At 48.3% G+C, this 19550-nt stretch overlaps 1 protein-coding gene across 2 annotated transcripts in view; it reads right to left on the reverse strand.

Annotated features, from left to right (window-relative positions):
- LOC135904120 (uncharacterized) overlaps positions 1-19550 on the reverse strand; it is a 266311-nt gene that overhangs the window by 40330 nt on the left and 206431 nt on the right. Inside the window, exon 4 of one of the 2 annotated variants that reach the window (XM_070536135.1) lies at positions 2443-2591. The exons of the other annotated variant lie outside the window; for it this stretch is intronic. Within the exon in view, the coding sequence (XP_070392236.1) occupies positions 2572-2591 (20 nt within the window). The 3' untranslated portion in view covers positions 2443-2571. Of the gene's footprint in view, positions 1-2442; positions 2592-19550 lie in introns of those variants that run through there. 2 annotated transcript variants of the gene reach the window in all.

Below are 19550 nucleotides of genomic sequence, written 5' to 3' on the forward strand. Positions count from 1 at the left end.
TTGTATAAGGGGGTTCTCAACGCCCCGGCATAATGAGCCTTTACTCCGCACGCTATGTGGGCAGCTCGTTTTTGTTTGTTCGTTTGCTTGTTGTGTTTCGCTCACTCGCGTTCTTCCCTCCATCACCATGGTCGCGCTACACTCAAGTCAAACTATATGTTGTAAGCAAAAGATAATAATAAATCCCGCAGTGTCACGTGACTTTGCGACGTCACGATCCATGCGCCGGGCTGTTCGTTGCCGGCCACCATCAGTCTCTGTCGGGCACCGTTCTAACCGCGCCGTCGCTCAGTCATCCACTGCAGCATGCTTCCCTTCAGCCTCCCGCCGGTGTATGCATTGTCCGTGCACTCGCTTACTCAACGCGCATGCCCGCCGCTATATACTGTAGCGCGCACACGAGCGCAGCGGCGTGTCGCGGCCTGGCCGCGCAAAGTGGCTCTGACAACCATGTGAGCATGCGCGCTTGCGGTCGCAACCGGACGACAGCATTTCACCATTTGCTCGGATTAAGGCGCGTTGTTTCTTCTCGACGGAGACTAATTTCGGTGAGCTCGAGGGTATACGAGCGCGTGGTGTGGTTTTTTCGTTCACGTTCGAGCAGCTCTGTTTGTCAGTGACGCCGAAAAGCAGTCAGAGTTGTCCGCTTCGCAAGCCCGTGTTCGAAATAATGTGAAGCACGTGAGGAATAGACAGCAACGAATGGCAGCAGCCATCTTGCTCCCGCATCGCCCTGCTTCAGACAGTTTGTTAGTATGAACTTCATAAACGTCATCTATAGGACGTTAGCCACTTGCGCGCGCCGACGTTTATGTACAGCAGGCAAAAAGGGCAAGAGGCGCGGTCCTTTTCGTATATACGAAATGAGTCGTAAGCACTATGGAATTGCGTAGGAACAATTCTCTACAGTTTGTCTGCGAGCGAGAAATATGTGCTAGAGTGCATCAATGTGTCATACATCCTTGCGTATATACCTGAAGAAAATAGTAGTAGGCACGGGCGTTTTCTTTAGCTGGGCAAACATATTAAATTGCTCTGGCTACATGAGAAACCTGAACCGTAGTGTTTCAATAGATGCCGACTGAAACAAATATATTGCTTTTTTTATTGAATTGTTGCTAAATTATTTAATGCTAAGAATTGAGAAGTGCTAAGGGGGTGGGAGGAGGAAGGGAATATATACAACCGGGAACAAGTTTTTGTGCGCCACGTATGTTTACCACGAAAAAGAAGTGAACGTTGCTGCCACCAAAGCGCACAGCCAGAAACTGCGCCGGCTACGAAGCGGGTATAACTTAGCGTGTCTGCGATCCACAGACTTGGGGCCTCAATCGTATTGGCTAGTTATTAACTGTAATGATAACAGTACTTTTGTCCTTACTATGATTTCCTAACAAGCGAAACAGGCAACTCTGCAAGATGCATAATATCAGTCTCGAACAGATCACAGAACAGAGAAGCCACCGTGTGTTTATCGACTATTTCCAGGGCTTCCGCATGCTGTCCGCAACTAAGAAATGCACTCTACATTCCATTGTGTGGTCACCGCAGAGTGCATACTTTCCGTTTCAGTTTTCTGTAGACTCTTTTGTTTTTCTGTGGTGACTTCGCAGTTCATTAAACTTATATGCGCGTTCAGCATATAAAGCATTCTAGGTTCTCCATATTAAGCAGACTCCGTCTAAGAATGTTGCCTCGAAAGTGGCATCCATACTGCTAATACAAAGACAGCTTTAGCTATGTCAACTGGTATTCGACACTTAAGTGCACGATAAGTACGAAATATATATATACGATCGAGTAAAACAAGTACTGATCCTTTATTGGAAAATGTCCAAATACATGATTCGCGTCACGCTTACAGTAGCACACAGACTTTCAACAGAAAGGAGCCGCGGTGAGATTGGAAGATAGGAAGGCCGAAAAAAAAAGGATGGAGCGAAAGAACGATCGCTTGTGAGCGAGGATCAACAAGAAGAAGCGTTTGAATAAGTCTATGCTATCGGCGCACTCCTTCAGGTGCTCACGTGTGCGCGCACTCCCTGTTACACTACCCACCTCTTTCTGGCCTTCTTCATTCTTTTCTTTCTATTGCTTTCTTTCTTTCTTGCTCGCACGATGCTCTGACGTGATCGCGGCAACGACGCCGACCGAAAGTGATAGGCCCTAGAGGGGCAATGCACTGCGGCTGACCAACAAGGCAGGCCCGGCATGCTACGCGTACACACACGCTAACAACCTCTCCGCTTTACTATATAGCTGCAAGGCCTTTGCGCTGCATCTGCTGGTCGCATCTTGTATCGCCTTTCTTTTTTTTTTTCTCTGTCTCTCTCACGGCGTTTCTCTTCTTTGCCGGAAGGAGGAGCATAGTCAGCGCCGTCATGCACGTAGGCGTCGTTTGTCACCGCCGATGACAGCGCCGCGTACTGGCTAGTCGTAGTCGTCGTCGCCGTCGTTGTTGTTGTCGTCCACGCCACTGCACGGCTTTTCGCGAGATTAGCCTTGTCCGGTCCTCGCAGTGTACACTGGAGGGGTGCGTCGCGGGACGCTGTGACGACGCGGAAAGAGTTTTCAAAACACGCCGCCTTTGCCTGCAGGCAAAACAAAAACAAAGATACGAAGGAAAGCAGGGCACAGTGGGAGAGTTGGCGCAAAGGGCGGGTTTTAAGCAAGGAGAAAAACAAGCAACAAGAAGATAAGATGATTAATGCGTGTACCTTGTATACTCTTAGATTAGGGGCACCGCTGTGGACTCGGCCCGTGCACGTAGCCGGCGGGGCGCGCGCGGTTAGCGACTTCAGCGATGCATACATGGTAGATGGACGCTTCGCTGCCAACAGGGTAATTTAATTACTCGGCTCGTGTTTTCGGTGGGAAACTACAAAGAAATCAGGCTCACTGCGCTATTCGAACAGCTTCTTCAAAACGTATCTGCGACCGCGGCCCCACTTTAGCGGCATTGCTTTTGGCATGCGACAGGCAGTCATGAAGGTGTTATTATACGGCATATCTTTCCTTCGGACACTTTTGTTACGTGCTTTCCGAGCTCATATGTCAGTCAGACGTATCGGTCGTGCCCGAAAAATTTCGAAGCAATGGAAGCAGCGAGTGTTATCGAATTGTCGCCTTGCTGGCACATATAATTGGTGTGGAAATGACGGAAGCGTGGCCGCCAATGACCGCTTGATTGTCCGTATATAGCGAGCGGACGCTCGCAAGATGCTTCGCGCAGACTGGTACCTAACTTGCTTCGTGGCTTCCGTGAATGAACGGCTACATAGCAAATGGCAGCGCGTTTCAGTGGCTGCAGGATAATTATGTTTAAACGACGACTGAGTCGTGCACACACGTAACGAGCGCGTTAATCAAAGCAGACGTGTTCACACGTATGCGCAGTGCGAAACCATCATGTGCTGTTGTCTTTCTTTCTTTTTCAGCAATGCGTAAATACGTGCACGAGCGCTCCATTTAATGATGCAGCTTCCTTTGTTCAGATGATTCGCTCGACGGAGTCTGCCAAGCTCTAGCAGAAGAAATTCGGACTGCCTTGAGCCACGGGAGACAGCGCGCTGCGTTTTGCTCAAATGCAAATTTTACCTCTGTGGTTGCGCATGAATTTGCGCGGAAACCGCTACGTTTGCACCAAACAACCCTGTGAAACATGTGTATGCATGGTTTCACTACTGCCAGCTTACGAGTAAAGCACACAGTCTGGAAACTATACGACATTGAATTTCGACGTAAGGTTATCTGAAATCATGCCACATGAACTGCTCTTTTTTATTTCATATTTACCGCGAGGCGTAGAAGGAGTAACAAAAGCTAGATATGCTAAACAACACTAAAATAATGTCGCAGTTTCGCTCAAAATGCACAACATTGACAGCGATAGCAAAGTATTAGACCACTGCACGGCGTAGCGTTCGTACTTTTATATGCTGTCGAAATTGCAGTAAACAATCGCTTACCAACTGAACAAGCATGGGGTCACGCACGCACAGGCAAACTTGAGCAGATCTCACTCGTAGACTGCGCTGTATACAACAACGCTGGCGAGACGAGAAGCGCCTGCAGCGGGGTGCACGCGTGGTTGTCCCTATGCACATGCTTCGCGCTACCACTCACTACAACATTTCAAATGTTACGCGCCTACAAAACTCAGATTACACGATTTCCAATTAAGCCACCGGCCATTTGGGCTCGATGTTCGCTCTGGCATTCGCAATAGTAGATTGTGCTAGAATAAGGTCTCGTACACAGTAGACACGGCCTGGCTATAGGAGCAGACGCGCGTACTTCTCATTTAGCCAGGCCACAGGCCAGCGCTCTCGATCACGTGGCCCCCAACACTGGAGACGCGGGGAGACGGCGCGCATCAAGTCGCCCTCGCACGCTTTCCCTCGCACCCGCATCTGTCCATTCCCCTCGCAACTGGGCTTTATTCAGGACGGTGCGGCGATGGCAAAGGGTAAAATGCGCCTGGTGTGCCTTTATAATTGCAATAACATAGGATAGCAGCCTAGCATGACGCAGTTATTGCACTGTACAGAAGCGCCGTTTGTCATCTTAATCATTATCGTCGTTGTCGTCGTCATCCTTCTAAATGCCATGTATAAGGTGTCATGTAGATAGGTGTCTTCACAGCCTTAGGATGAAGCAAAGTTTTGGCTCAGTGCTGGGAGAGGAAGACGAAGTAATTCTCGTAGGGACCACTGTTCCTTCGCGCTGCAGTATTTTCGGCTTTTTCCCGTGTTTTACTGGGTGACGCCGTTCCCATTGCCACGGCAATGGAAGTGGAGTCGGCGGAATGCCGCCGCGACGTGACTGCTTCGGCAGGTACCGGCCCGAGGAAGAGAAATTGCCCACCGAGTCAAGCTGACAGCGAGGACATTGCGCTGTACTCCTGCTCAGGTGATGACGCCTCAGATGACGAAGGCTTCGAAAGAGTGGTACATCGCAAGGCCAAGAGAAGAAACATCAGCGGACAGTCTTCGTCGAGTAAGTCTACCGTCATGCCACAGCGAAGGCCATCTGCGCACACTATTCTTTTTGTGCCGGACACACCCGCCGACAACCTCAACCGCCTTAATAGACAAGCGATTTCCGTTTCTCTGGAGGCTCTTGTCCCAGGAGAAATCAAGGATATCAGAATTAATACTCGAAAGAACGTCCTGGCTATTGATGTCCATAACCAAAGCGCAATCAATGCTCTGATGGCAGTAAAGCTCCTGGGCAACATCAACGTCCACTACCTTATTCCGCAGGACAACGAAACCACGGCTGGTGTCGTTTATGATATTGATACATCGATTAGCGACAGCGACCTGCCAATTTTAATCAAACCTGCCACAGATGGTGTTGCCTTACTACAAGCTCGGCGCCTCGGCAAGTCGACCTGTGTAAGGCTCGTGTTTAAAGGTGACTGTCTGCCGTCACATGTAAAGGTCGGACACTTTCGGCATGTGGTACGACCTTTCGTACCCAAACCACTCATGTGCAGAATGTGTCAAAGAATTGTACATGTGAGCGCTGTCTGCCGAAATACAGCGACATGCCCACGATGTTCCAAACAACACGACACGGACACCTGCCATGCAACAGAGCTCAAGTGCCCTAATTGTCAAGGCCCACACGTCGCATCCTCAAAAGACTGTCCACGCCTAAAGAAAGAGCAGAAAATCTTGCGGAAAATGGCCAGAGACGGATCATCACACAGAGATGCTTCTGCAGCGATAAGGCGACACCACTCTCGGAAACGAAAGTCTACGACATCCTCTTTCGGTTCAAGGGAAAAGTCTCGTCCGGCACCGCCACCTCCTGTTCCATCTGTCTCCAGTAACAGCACGAATGTCAACGATAAAAGCGGCCCTGCTATTCCTGCTTCATCAAGTGAGGTGTGGCCAGCACTGCCGAAGACATGCCACGCGCCAGAGCCACAGCACATGACTCGCCACTTAACGTCAAATGTCACTTCAGTTGACCAAGTGCGAGACAAGGATTCACAAGTGATTGCTATGCTCAAATCCCTCACGAATGTCATGCGTCTACTACTGACAAACATGGACACTCCGGCTGCTCGTAGCGCACTGCAAGTGCTGGACGCGCTGACTCCAGTACTTGAAAGCATCGCATAGCACCATGGCCCGCCCCTCGCTGCCCTTCCACAAGGAAGTCAAGCAAGCATCTTTACTGCAGTGGAATGCCCGTGGTCTCAAATCGAGAATTTCAGATTTCAGACACTACGTTTTCGAAAACCGATTTCCCATACTTGTGATTTGCGAACCGAACGTGCAGAATGTTATACGCATTTCTGGCTATGAGGCATTCATGTCCTCTACCTGTGGTGCTGCAAGCAAGGTAGTTGTATATATTAGATGTGATCTGACATACGTGTTGCACCGGGTCCCGCCGCACGACGACAACCAGTACGTTTGTTTAATTGTGAAAACGAACAAGTTTACGTTCACACTCGTTGCTGTTTACCTTGCTCCTTCACGCGGATTCGACTCTAAACGACTGCACGACGTGCTATCAGCGACACCCCACCCTACGATTCTCACCGGAGATTTTAATGCTCACCATCCGCTTTGGGGGAGCTTGAAGATGGACTCCAGGGGAAGGAGACTAGCATCCTTTGCCACACAGCACGACCTTCACTGCCTCAATGATGGTAGCCCAACATATTTACGCGGGCTTACATACAGCAGCTGCCTAGACTTGACCCTGGTTTCTCGGCGTCTTGAAGGAAACGTGCAATGGTTTCCAGACATCGAATCCCGTGGAAGCGACCACATTCCGACGTACCTGAAGATCAAGGGACTATTTAAATGCCCTCCACGACACTCCGGAGAATTGACTGGTCGGCGTTTCGGTCGCACATGGAGGAAGTATGTCAGCAAGGGAACCATTCAAGTCTGGAAATCGAAATTCAAAAAGCCATGCAAGATACTACGCGTGCTTTTCAGCCTTTCCCGAAATACGAAGAATTTGAAGCCGAACTGCAGCGACTACGAGTAGTTCGCCGGCGGGCTGAAAGAAGATACAGGAGAACCAAATCCATCCATGATCTCAGAGAGGCAAGGCGGATGCAAAAGAAGATTCAACGCCGCATTGATGCACTTCAATCTCAAAGATGGAAACGTTTCTGCGAGTCGTTGGATCCACGTCAGCGATTATCTCAGATATGGAGCACTGTGCGTGGACTTCGTGTATCACCGCAACAGCGTGTTCCTTTTAAGTCCCTCGCTTTGCAACAAGGTCGCAGCGAAATAGACGTTGCCGAAGAATTTTGCTCAAGACTTGCCAGCTCGCAGCCTCAACGCGCCCTTACACCATGTGCCACTCCTGTGCCACGGGACTCCCGCATGGATGTAATGTTTTCGGTGGAGGAGCTTGAAGCGGCACTAGCGACTTGCAGGCGCTCTTCGTCACCTGGGCCGGACGGCGTTACCTATGCGGCGCTCGCCAATCTTGGGCAGAATGCACGCCTCATGCTGCTAAACCTTTACAACGAGTCTTGGCGCAACGGTTTGGTTCCACGTGAATGGAAATGCAGCCGCTTGGTTCCACTTCTCAAACCTGGTAAATCACCGTTAAACTTGTCATCGTACCGCCCCATCGCTCTGTCCAGCTGCATAGGCAAAATAATGGAACGAATGATTTTGACGCGCCTGGAATGGTACCTGGAAAGTTACAACGTGTACCCAGATGCTATGGCTGGCTTCCGGCGTGGGCGCTCATCGACAGATAATGTCATCGATTTGGTCGCGTATGTTCAACATCAATAACGGATGAAACGACTCACTGCGGCACTATTCCTTGACATAAAAGGCGCCTATGACAATGTAGCACATTATGCCATTATAGAGGCTCTGATTAAAGCAGGAATCGGTGGCCGCACTTTTCAGTGGCTGTGCAGTTATTTGACTGACAGGCATTTCTTCGTGATGACCGAGGAAGGCGCCACGACTCAACACCAAACGTTCTGTGGAGTACCGCAAGGCGGAGTGTTGAGCCCGACGCTATTCAACCTAGTGCTCGTTGGCCTAGTCAGATGCTTGCCCAACACAGTTCAAGTATCAATCTATGCCGACGACATCTGCATTTGGGCGTCTGCTGTAACACGACTGCAGGTACGAGCACGGCTACAAAAGGCAGCTACCTTAACATCACTGTACTTGCGAAAACAGAACTTAGAGCTGTCTTCAGAGAAATGCTGCCTTGTTACTTTCACTCGGAAGGCAATGAAGCGTTATTCTGTAAGTGTCAACGGACAAGCAGTTGCAAATGCACGTAAACACCGCTTTTTAGGGGTAATTATCGACCGCGACCTATCATGGAGCCCGCACGTTTCGTACCTAAAGAAGAGGTTGCTGACAATAATACACCTCCTCAAGTTTCTCGGCGGAAAGTCATGGGGCACATCGGTGCGTTCAATGCTGCAGCTTTATAACGCCTTGTTCCTCGGCTTCGCAAGATACAGCCTCCCTGTGCTTGGAAACACCTGCAAAACAAACCTGCGTGTACTCCAGGGACTACAAGCTCAAGCCCTAAGGACGTGTCTCGGCCTTCCGAGGTGTGCGTCTACAGCGGCAACGATTGTCATAGCTCGGGATCACCCAATAACAACGTACTTGGTAACCGACGCTCTCAGAGCGCATATTCGCCACGTTGCCCGACTACCTTCTCACCACCTTGCCGCTCTACCCGCAGAAAGGCCACACGCAGCTATCAGTCGTATGATTGTTGCCAATCGCACCTCATTGCCAATTAACTACATGCCTGCAGCAAGACCATCCACACCTTTATGGTGCCTGCACAGACCTGAAGTACGCCTCACCATCCCGGGAATCACTAAAAAGGCTAACATGCCGTCGTTTGCCCTGAAGCAGGCCACATTACAACTTATACATGAGGTGCACAGCGGCCGCGTGCACGTTTACATCGACGGCTCAGTCACATCTGCAAGTTCAGCTGCTGCTGTGGTGATACCAACAAGATCCATCGAAATACAGCTAAAAACGTCGCATGTATCATCAACGACAGCTGCTGAACTGGTAGCCTTGCGTGCGGCTCTCCATTTCATTCAGGAGGAACCACCGCATGCATGGTCAGTCTTCTGTGATTCCAAGGCAGCCCTACAGAGTGTACTCTCAGCACTGCGCCATGGATCACATGAACAGCTCGTCGCAGAGATCAGAGAAGTACACCATCGCATAGTTGACGAAGAACACGATATCATATATCAGTGGTTGCCTAGTCACTGTGGCATACACGGCAATGATCGAGCAGACGCAGCTGCCCGATCTGCCCATGACGGCGTCAGGTGCGTTGCCATTCCACTTTCGAGAGCCGACGCAGCGAAAAAACTTGCCGTACTGGCAAACGACCTGACATTAGCTCAGTGGAATTCATCCAATTTCACAAGTGCGCGACTTCATACCCTGGACCCTACTTTACAACTCCGTATTCCGCCCGAGCTTCCACGACGCGACTGTACCCTTCTAGTTCGTCTATGGCTTGGAGTAGCATTTTCAAATGCGTACTCATTTCTTATCGGAATGTCCGACAACCCACTTTGTGACTTCTGCGGGTGCAATGAAACAATCGCGCACCTTCTTTGTGAGTGCTCTCGTTTCAACCCGCAAAGAGCAGTCCTCTCAGCCACCCTAGACAAACTGGACAAGCGCCCACTGTCAGAAAACAAGATTCTTGGACACTGGCCTACGCGAACATCAGCGCGATCGGCCATGAAGGCGCTGCTGCGGTATTTAAAAGACACTGGACTTTCTGACAGATTGTGACTTCACTGTGTGACTCAGGATTGTACGGTGCACTGCATCACAGTAGGAACGCCTTTGCGGGCTGCGTGACAGTGCCCACAGAAACAGTTTGTGTGTACGTGCGCGTGTGTGTAGTTTCGTTTTTTTTTTAATCCTTCTCCCTCTCACCTATCGCTTCCCCTTTCCCCTCCCCCAGTACAGCGTAGCCAACCGGAGATAATCTCTGGTTAACCTCCCTGTCTTTCCTTTGCCTTTCTCTCTCTCTCTCTCTCTTGGCTCAGTGCCAGAGCCTTTCCGTTTTATTTCTTGTAGAAATGGACAGAGAGACACACAGACAGACAGCTAGTGACTGTCGCTTTGTAGAGATCGATTTAGTGAGAGTGGTAATATGGTAACAAACGGAAATTTATGGGAATTTCCTTAAAGTCCTGACAAATAACTAAACTCTTCAGTTCAATAAGAAAAGATAGCATTGTCAGAAAGGACATACGGTGGCGCCATCTACCCGAAGCTCCCCATTGATGTGGCATGAGGTATAACACGGTGCGTTCCGCATAGGCTGATTGCCATCGCTCAATTGAGACACCGAGTAGGTGCTCTTCTGGACATTCCTGTTAGTGCTTTCAAAGTGAGGCAAGTTATTTACAAGCAAACTTATGATCCTGGGCAAACTGAAAGCAAAGAACGTTTACTAGACGCCGTCTCTTCAGAAGCTATATATGCAAATGGGTAAATTGTGCGTATGTCCCAACATGGTCCAGCGAACAGGCTTCTTGCGCGAAAGAATAAATCACTGAGCGGATGAGATGTGAAATAAACTCATGTTATATGCTATCTGTACAACCGAGACTAATTATGACTCAAAGCAGTGATTGCACGGAATCGCAGCGAGCGACTGGACGTGTTATGTAAGGCAGTGAACGATGTTTCTGTTTCACTCTATCCGCACTGGCTATGTGTTTGTCTGCTTCTTTCGTTTTTCTTCCTTTTTGTCGCTTGGAAAATTTTTTTGGAGATCATGTATGAAAGGCAACGCAGTTCTGTTTGTTCAGGCGCAACACATGAAGATGCATACATAACTTTCCCGACAAATTGGAATTTCGGCTCCTTTCCGTATCGATCCAGGCTGAGCCACTACACTCCGGGTGTGGATCCCCGCTGCCCCGACTGCGGCAAGGAACGGTCCACCTCGAACCACATGTAGTGGCAATTTTCTGCGTTGCACCACTCGCCTTTCAACAGGCAAGAAAACTGGGAAGAAGCCGTCAAGAGTGACGATCTTCAAGTCCACCTTCGGGCTTCCCAAAGGGCCTGCGACCGGGCTGAAGACAGCTACGCTGCGAACCGCAGCGCAACTAAGGCTCACGCGGAGTGATTAAAAACCTTCACTCTCAGTTCGGCTCCTCTGCTCCCGATACTAACGACGCGGCCAGCGCGACAGCTGTCTACACGTGATTCCTCTTACAACGTCACGCCAACGGCAGCGCCCGCCGTTCCACTGGCGGGGCTCGCCCCAATTGCCGGGAATAGTGATTTTTGAAAGACTTGTCCAATCTAGGTAAGGGTTTTACCGATATTGTATTTAAGCTTGACGTTTGGGTCCATTTTAGCTGCTCTAAGCTACGAAGTGGGAAGAACTTCAATATCTGTTGCGAAGCTAGGAGGTTGTATAAGCTGAATTTTTTTTATTCAGCACTAAACAAGAAAATTAAGCTTGCAGCCTGATAACTCCTGAGCAAACTTGGATGTTTTTATCACACTATCGCAACATCATCAGATGTTTCGAACGAAACAAGAAAATATACTGTTCTCATCACACCTATATAGCCTTCGCTTATATAGATGTTGGGTAGAGTAGCAGGAAGCACGTGCTTTCAACCTATCCATCTGAATTCCCAGGTAATTTTATCTATATCTGTCTACTCCCAACAATCACTACATGACTAGGCATTTGATTTTAACGATTAGAAACTTTATGAAGATTGATTAAACAGTTTACAACAAAAGCATTTCTGTGTTTCACATAAATTTAAATATGAAGGGTCCCACCTGAGGCAGCAAGGAAATGGACACGTCCCTACCCTCTAGTGTCCATCGACAGCCTGATGGTTATCAATATCTGGGAGTTGAGCACATCGCGAATGCACGTCCCATGATATTCAATTTCCATTCACTGGGGTGACCGGTTGAGCTTCTGAAATGCGCGCGAACTCTAGCTTATCTTTTAAGCATTACTAATTCGTATGCAGGTTATACGCCGTAGAAGGGGGAAGTTAGTCGTTTTCGGTATCATTGCATTTTGATTAGCTCCAGCGTGTTCGCATAGATATGTAGCGGAACAGACAGCATATTAAACGAGGATTTTATGACTCGTTTTAGCATTCAAAGTTTCATTCTCGAATAGTGCGAGGACCGGGACACCTGTCTATCTCGTTTTTTTTTTGTTCTTTTATGATACACTCACAGCCGGTTATGAACAACCTTGGCGTCAATGCAGCTTAACTTTGAAGAGGAGCTCAGGTACCACACAACTGATGACAACGGGTCGCGAGTGCGGTTTTGGGAGCCATGGCAATATACCGAGAAATAATTTTTCTGCATGACATACATATATAAAGATTTGTAATCGTTCGTACCTTTGTATTTATTTTTTGTCTTTTTGTACCGTCAAATCATCAATCCAACTCGGGCAGTATGCATGTACTAACTATGCATACAATACTAAATTAAGCATTTAAGGAGACTGAGGTAATTAAGGAGAAGTTCTCAGAGGATAAAAAGGAGGAGGTCCAATTTTTCTTCTTCCTAAATAATTAAAGAGAAGTTAAGAAATTTTTCTGTGGTTTCTTTGTTTTTCAGTTCTTACAAATTTGCACCTGAATTGAATACAATTATTTATTCAAACTACGGACCTTCAGGTGTCCGCAGCTTACTTATTTTTCTCAATAGAGTTGAAAGTAACAGTGCGTAAGTGAACAACTTGCAGCCTTGGGACCACTGAGGGCCATTTTGAATTCTACTCCGAACATCAGGGAGCGCGTAGACATTTATGGTGATTCAAACATATTTGTTTTTGAGCAATGCTAACAGAAATACCGCAAGAATGGATCGCCTAAACCTCTTCGAGAAGTGTACATAAATTCTTCTCATACCAGTCGCCGCCTTTTCTATATAGACCATTGCCATCGCGTTGTGATCGACCAGCACCGCTCAGCTTCGCTTTGTTCATTTAAGATGTCACTTTGTTTTTCACTCTCCTGTGCTCAGTGGAAAATGAAAACGACAACGACACGTTTTTCAGCGCGATTGCCTTTATGCTGCGCGATAAGCACGGCATGTTCCTAACCGTAGTACAGACTCAATAAATATGACGATTAACATAATCATGACATCAGACCATATAAGTGCGCGCGTTTCACTCCACAGAGACAGAAATAAGTTAACTTGCCTGCAACTACCTCATGCTCATGTAGAACATCTGTGAAGCAATACCACCACCACCGCACATACATACGCACCACACAACACGCATTCGTTCACGATTATACAGCGAGGCTACCGCGTGTCTGTAATGTCGAGCCGCAAATACGTTGTATGTACGTCACGAGTAACCGCTGATTTGACTCCTCACGTGCCACATCGTGGTCGAGACTTCCATCGAAAATTAATGGGTTCAGCTGCCTGTTCAAAAAGTGTGGCGCATAATTTTTAACGCAAAGCTTTTCCCTCCACTTGACGAGTGCTGGCTGCTAAAGTCTTGCCGGGCAGGCTATAACTTGAGCCACTGGGTATGCGACCATCCTGGGTACATATCCAGAATGAGCGGTTGTGCCCATTCCAGAATGGTTATACCCATATAAGGGCATACGGGTATGCCCATTCCCGAATGGCTAAGGGCATACCCATGGATATATGGTATACGAGTAGCGACATACCCGTATATCCATATACAGGTATACGGGTATGTCCATACCCATAATGGTTATACCCAGTCTGGGCATACCATGAGTGGCCATACCTGCGGGTAGCTCCGTTGTGACTACCCGCTGCCAATGGCTTTGACGCTGCGCTGAGGTCGCGGCAGTCGCGTTCTGATGAAGGGAGAATGCAAAAAAAAAAGAAAAAAAATCTGTTGTATATTGAGATTTAGCTACACGCTAAAGAACTTAAAGTGGTCAAAATTAATCCGGGGCCCCCACTACAGCGTGCACATAAACCACAGAATTAAAAAAGAAATGTGTATCACTGCAAGACAGTTGGGTATGTAGAAGTCTTATATAAACAGAGTGTTTCAGCTAACATGGGTCAAGTATTAAAAAAAAAAAACGAATGTCGAATTGCCGCAGTATTGTTCTGAGTCATATGGCGTATGTCATGATTTTTTTTTTCAATCCGTCAAGCTGGGTAATTAACAGAGTTCGCTCCATTAACATTTTAAATATTAACTCTATAGCGAAAGATCTTCAATACAAAAGTTGTAACGCTTCTTCAGAAACATCGGATTATTTCATCTATGTTAAGATTACTGCCCTGTTTAATTTTTCCCAGCCTTACTTTAAAGTGCGCGAAATATATATATATAAAAAGAAATACAACGTGTCTACCGGCTAACGCGCCGCGCTTTCAGTGCCCTCCAATGTAAGTTGAGCGAATTAGCAAAGGCTGCTCCACGCACAGGCGTCGATTGAACAGGCTGCACTAAAACAATAGTGATTGATTAAATGTCTTTATTGAAATCTAGAAGAAATGGTGAAGAATAAAGAATTTTGCGGGCATGTCAAGGGCGTATCTGCCCAGAGGCAGCAGTTCCTTCAGGGACTCGCCGCCTGTCTCTCGGTGGTATAGACGACGAGGTCTATAACGACCGGCGCGCATGAATCAGCAAGCCCGTCTACACGACCCTGGGGCCATGTGTAAATTTATTTCCTAAAACAGCAGAAAATTGGGACTTCAGTATAGATACGGCAGAATTAAGGACATGCGAGGAACGGAACGTCAGTAATGGCCGGGTGGCGAGTCTGTAGTAGGACCTGCTAACTGCAATTATATATTAAATAGCCCAAGCGAGAGAGCTATATCGGGTCTAGAAGCGGCTGGTTGTCTTCTTGAAAAATGCAAGCGTGTCATTATAATGGGGATATTAACTTATTGATTTTTTCAGCTATAGAAGTGAGAAGAAATGACTAATTGGTAAATGGTGGTAAAGAGAGAGAGAGAGGGAAAGGAAAAGGAAAGACAGGGAGGTTAACCGGACAATATCTCCGGTTGGTTTTGAATGTATGACATGATACGGCCTTCCCTCCCAACCACTGTTGTATGAGATAGAAGGAGTAAAATTGGTGGAATTATGTGTTAGGGGAGCTGAGTGGGTGTGAAAACTGCACCGCCAGGCCAATTTCATCGAGGAACTCGAGAAGCCAGTGCACTACGTGCTTGCGCTGCACCGCTATATGATGCAACCATTCGTGAACTCATCGAGCGAATTTCGCTTGGGATCTTTGAGATACATAGAGCGACTTGTTCAGCCAACGTTGAAGATTCCAACACTGAGCCGGAGGCGTTGACCTTGAGCCTGGCGATCCGCCTAGCAGACAACTTTATGCCTTAATTTATGGTGGTTGAGCGTTTACAGGAAATTTAAGCTGTACATATTGAAGTAAATTGGCTGTTTCCCTGAAGCACGCGCAGAAAAAAAATAGATATTGTGGGGAATATTCAGTCATTCGTGTACCAAGGATATGGAAGAGTGAGTGAGTGAGTGAGTGAGTGAGTGAGTGAGTGAGTGAGTGAGTGAGTGAGTGAGTGAGTGAGTGAGTGAGTGGGTGAGTGAGTGAGTGAGTGAGTGAGTGAGTGCGTGAGTGAGTGAGTGAGTGAGTGAGTGAGTGAGTGAGTGAGTGAGTGAGCGAGTGAGTACGTGAGTGAGTGAGTGAGTGAGTGAGTGAGTGAGTGAGTGAGTGAGTGAGTGAGTGAGTGAGTGAGTGAGTGAGTGAGTGAGTGAGTGAGTGAGTGAGTGAGTGAGTGAGTGAGCCAGCGAGTGAAAACTAATCTGGCAACCTGACGTTCGGTATACTTTACCACTTGGTATTGCGCAGCTCTGGTAATACATATGGAATTAAGTGCGTCATAATTAAACTTAGGCGAGTTTTTCTTTTTTTTGTAATTCCGTTTCGTTTTATTATTGTTATTTTTTTTTTATATGGAGCGCGTAGTTGGTACTTTACCAACCATCCATGTTCGTGTGCTGAGCGTTGGGCTTCATAAGAACTACCAGCAGCCGGCGATCCCTCTTCCCCAACTACGGTGCCGGTGCAAACGGGACTTTGCACGCGTTTTTTTTTTTCTTGCGCTAAATTAAGTTATTTCTATTCTGGTCCAATTAACCGATCGCAGCGTTATCTCGGGTCGCGAATCTCCGGCGAATGTGCGAGGTGAAGTTATTTAGCAGAGTATAACGAGCGCAGATAGACATATAAGGCGCAAACACACACACGCCACACACAACAGAGACGCCAGTGGATAGCAGGAGCCGCCGGGGTGTGTACTTATGCGACAAGATCTCCCGTCTTTCCAGAAGCCAGGCTCTCGCACCGAGAACGCACACAAACCCACACGAGCCCCGGGGCAGACGCGCGGCAAGGCGAGCGAGCCTAAGTGCATCCAGTCTTCTCGCCATGTACGTATACGACGCGGTGCCGAGTGCGTGCAGCTGACGAGGAAGAGAAGCAGCCGCGGGGATGAAAAGAAAGAACAGGAACGCGAAGGCGGATCGCCAGCGGAAAAAGGCGAGCGCGCCGCGTCGGCAGCCAAAGTGCAGCAACAGCCCGCCGGGCTGGGCGGCTTGGCGTGGACAAGCCGGGCTCTCTCGGGCTGCTCTGTAATCAGCCGCGGGGCCGCTACTGCTCCGAAGCCCCGGCGAGAGTGTCAACCGCGGCGGCCCACATTACGCACCTCTGGGGCTGCGGGCTTCTCTTTAGCACCGCTCAGGAATGGCCGGCATGTTTAGCTCGAGAGACAGGGAGGGTACACGGCAGACCACCTCCCCGAAAGTCCACTCTTGAGCGGCTGCATGCTGCCGATGCAGTCGCCGGTTAGCTCAGTCCGGAGCCGTTGGAGAACCTGGTGCTGGTTACATCCGTGGCTTCCGGCGGTCGCTTTCCTGTTTTTTTTTACGGAGCTGCGGCGCGTCTCGTAGCTCCGCGTCGTGTAAGTTGTGCGCAGCGTCGGAGGAGCCCGGCTCGAGCCGGAAAGCCAGCCTTCGTAATTTTTTTTTCCCTCGTATATATACATATCCCTGAGAATGCTACTCTCACGATCGCCGAACTTTACTTTCGAAGGATTTCTCTCGGCATGCCCGGCTTTCACAGGCTCGAGGGCGTCGTACGTCGGATTCTGCGCTGAGCTTTCTCTGACAGTTGCGCGGCGCAGATGTCGATGAGGCGAAAGAGATATAAACATGGCGTAAAGCATGTAAACCGGGTCACTCCACCAGAGTGTGGCAGCTATACTATGGCGGGCGTACTTTTTCAATGAGAAGAACAGGATAGAATAAGCACCCTGGATCAAATATGTAATTCTGAGAACAAACAAACGAACAAACAAACAAACAAAAAACAAACAAACAAACAAACAAACAAACAAATAAAACCTCGCACATGACGTGGGAGGGGCAAGTGTCTGCCCATGATAAATAAGGGACGGATGTGTGCGTCATTCGTGTATGTTACAATGCGCGCTATATGCACACACTATGCACGCAGCCTGCACGAAGTTCTCCAATAACACCGAGCGGCTAACCGATATGCTTACAACTATGAGCGAAAATCATAGCGTAAAGACGCTATAGAACAGGCAGTAAGGACAGTACTAGTCCAGGCAACATTGGCGACGACATCAGCGGCGTCGCAGGGGCAAAAAATGGCACGTAGGGATTCGTGCTTCGGTGCAAGGTTACGGTAGGCTTTTTTGTATTTTCTTTTTAAAGGAAAGAAAAACAAATGAAAGAAAATAGGGTAGAGGGGGGTGGGGGTGGATTCTGTAGTGTACTGCGTGAAATGTACACCGCAAGGTGCGGGAGTAAAAAAAAAAGTTACGAGAGGAAAGAGCGCAGTTTGAGCTCTTCTCGTGTTTTCTCCTTTGCACTACATAAGTCAGCATGAACCAACTAACCTGCCAAGAATTACTTTTTGTGGGAGAGGGGTGAGGGAGGCCAGGAGTTTTCCCATGGATCAAGCATTCCTTAGCCATAGTTTCTCTTTTTGTTGCTGTTGCTCTTTGTCGAGCGTCGTGGAGCCTCCCTCTTCTCATTGGCTGCAGCTTCCTGCTGCGAGTGCACGCAACTTTTTAGGCTGTGCCTGAAGAGTGCTCGCAGCCAGAATGTCGCCTAGGCGAAAGAGGTGGACCGGACGCTGCCGCTAATACGCAAGATGTCGCCTGTCGCGAAAGACGGAGCAGAAAGAGAGCCCAGGGGCTACCAGCATTTCTTTGTTTTGCTTCTGCGACCCGTGCGGAATTACTCCATTAGGCAATTGTGCGAACGGTCAAGCAAGTACACAGAAGCCGCGGCACCACACGCCGCGATGAGAGAGGGCGCAACAACTTCATCGCCGACGGCTTCTATTACGGCGCCGCCGGTACGCCGAGGGTTCACGAAGGAAACTTCCGTAATTGAGCCGCTGCTAGACCCTGTCGGAATAAGCTTCCTGCATGCGTATGAACTAATGTGAGCCGCTCGAGTTTGCACTAACATGTGTTCATGGCTCCGCCCACTTTCTCTCTCGCTCTCTTTCGCCCTCTCTCGGAGACCAGGTACAAATCAGATAAATTTCCCGGCAGGTATAGAAGAAAAAAGAAAAGAAAATACTGTCCAAATTGCGGTCTATCCTCGGCTGTTCAATGACTGTACTTGTAACGAAAAATTTATCGAGTTCACAACTCTTCGCAACAGAGAGAGAGAAAGTTTAATGATATCTGGAGTGCTTAGCCTAGCTTATTGCATGGTGTGCTACTCCAGGAGAGATGATGAGGATTGACAGAAAGGCGATGAGAGAAAAAGAAAATCAACACACACGCCTGCACGCGCTCGAAGTGCACTAAGGCGCAAAAAATTATTTACAGTGTCTCATCGAGGACTGTTTCCTGCAGGAATGCCTACAGCATTCCTGTGAGATTGGACGGATGGTGAACAAAGTTTTGCTTTTCGGCGCCATATCCCGATGCTGAGGGTGAAGAGGCGATTACGGTGGCGTGATAACGGAATGGACAGACGCACAGAGAAAACCCAGCTTTGAACGCTAATTAACCAATGTGGCCAAAATAGAGAAAGAAAGAAGAAGAAGATAAGAAACCAGCAAATCACGAAGTACGTTTGCTTATGCAAGTGTCGGTCCTTTCAGCACCTGTCAGTGAGATGATGGGTGGGAACAGTGTTGCAAAACTGCTTTTACAGAGGCGGGCTGACCAAAATATTCAGCGCAGGAAAGGGTGGCTGTCCGGATCCTAGGAATGTATAATACTGTGTACAAGTTTCACTGCATATCGTGGCCACCAATACAATTCGAATTGTAGTACAATTACATTCAGCACAGCTTGAGCAGTTAGAATACAGCGAATTCAGTACAATCCTGATTCAGACTCATGCCATTTGGGCTCTACTCAGCATCTTCGACGATATGGTTCATGATTTCCTTCTATAATCGCCGAGACAGAGCAGCGCTGGTGGCAGAACCTAACATATCCTAACCTATCTTAATTGTACGTGTGCCTTCATTG

The sequence above is a fragment of the Dermacentor albipictus genome, chromosome 1 (genome assembly GCF_038994185.2).
Source record: "Dermacentor albipictus isolate Rhodes 1998 colony chromosome 1, USDA_Dalb.pri_finalv2, whole genome shotgun sequence".
NCBI lineage: Eukaryota > Metazoa > Arthropoda > Arachnida > Ixodida > Ixodidae > Dermacentor > Dermacentor albipictus.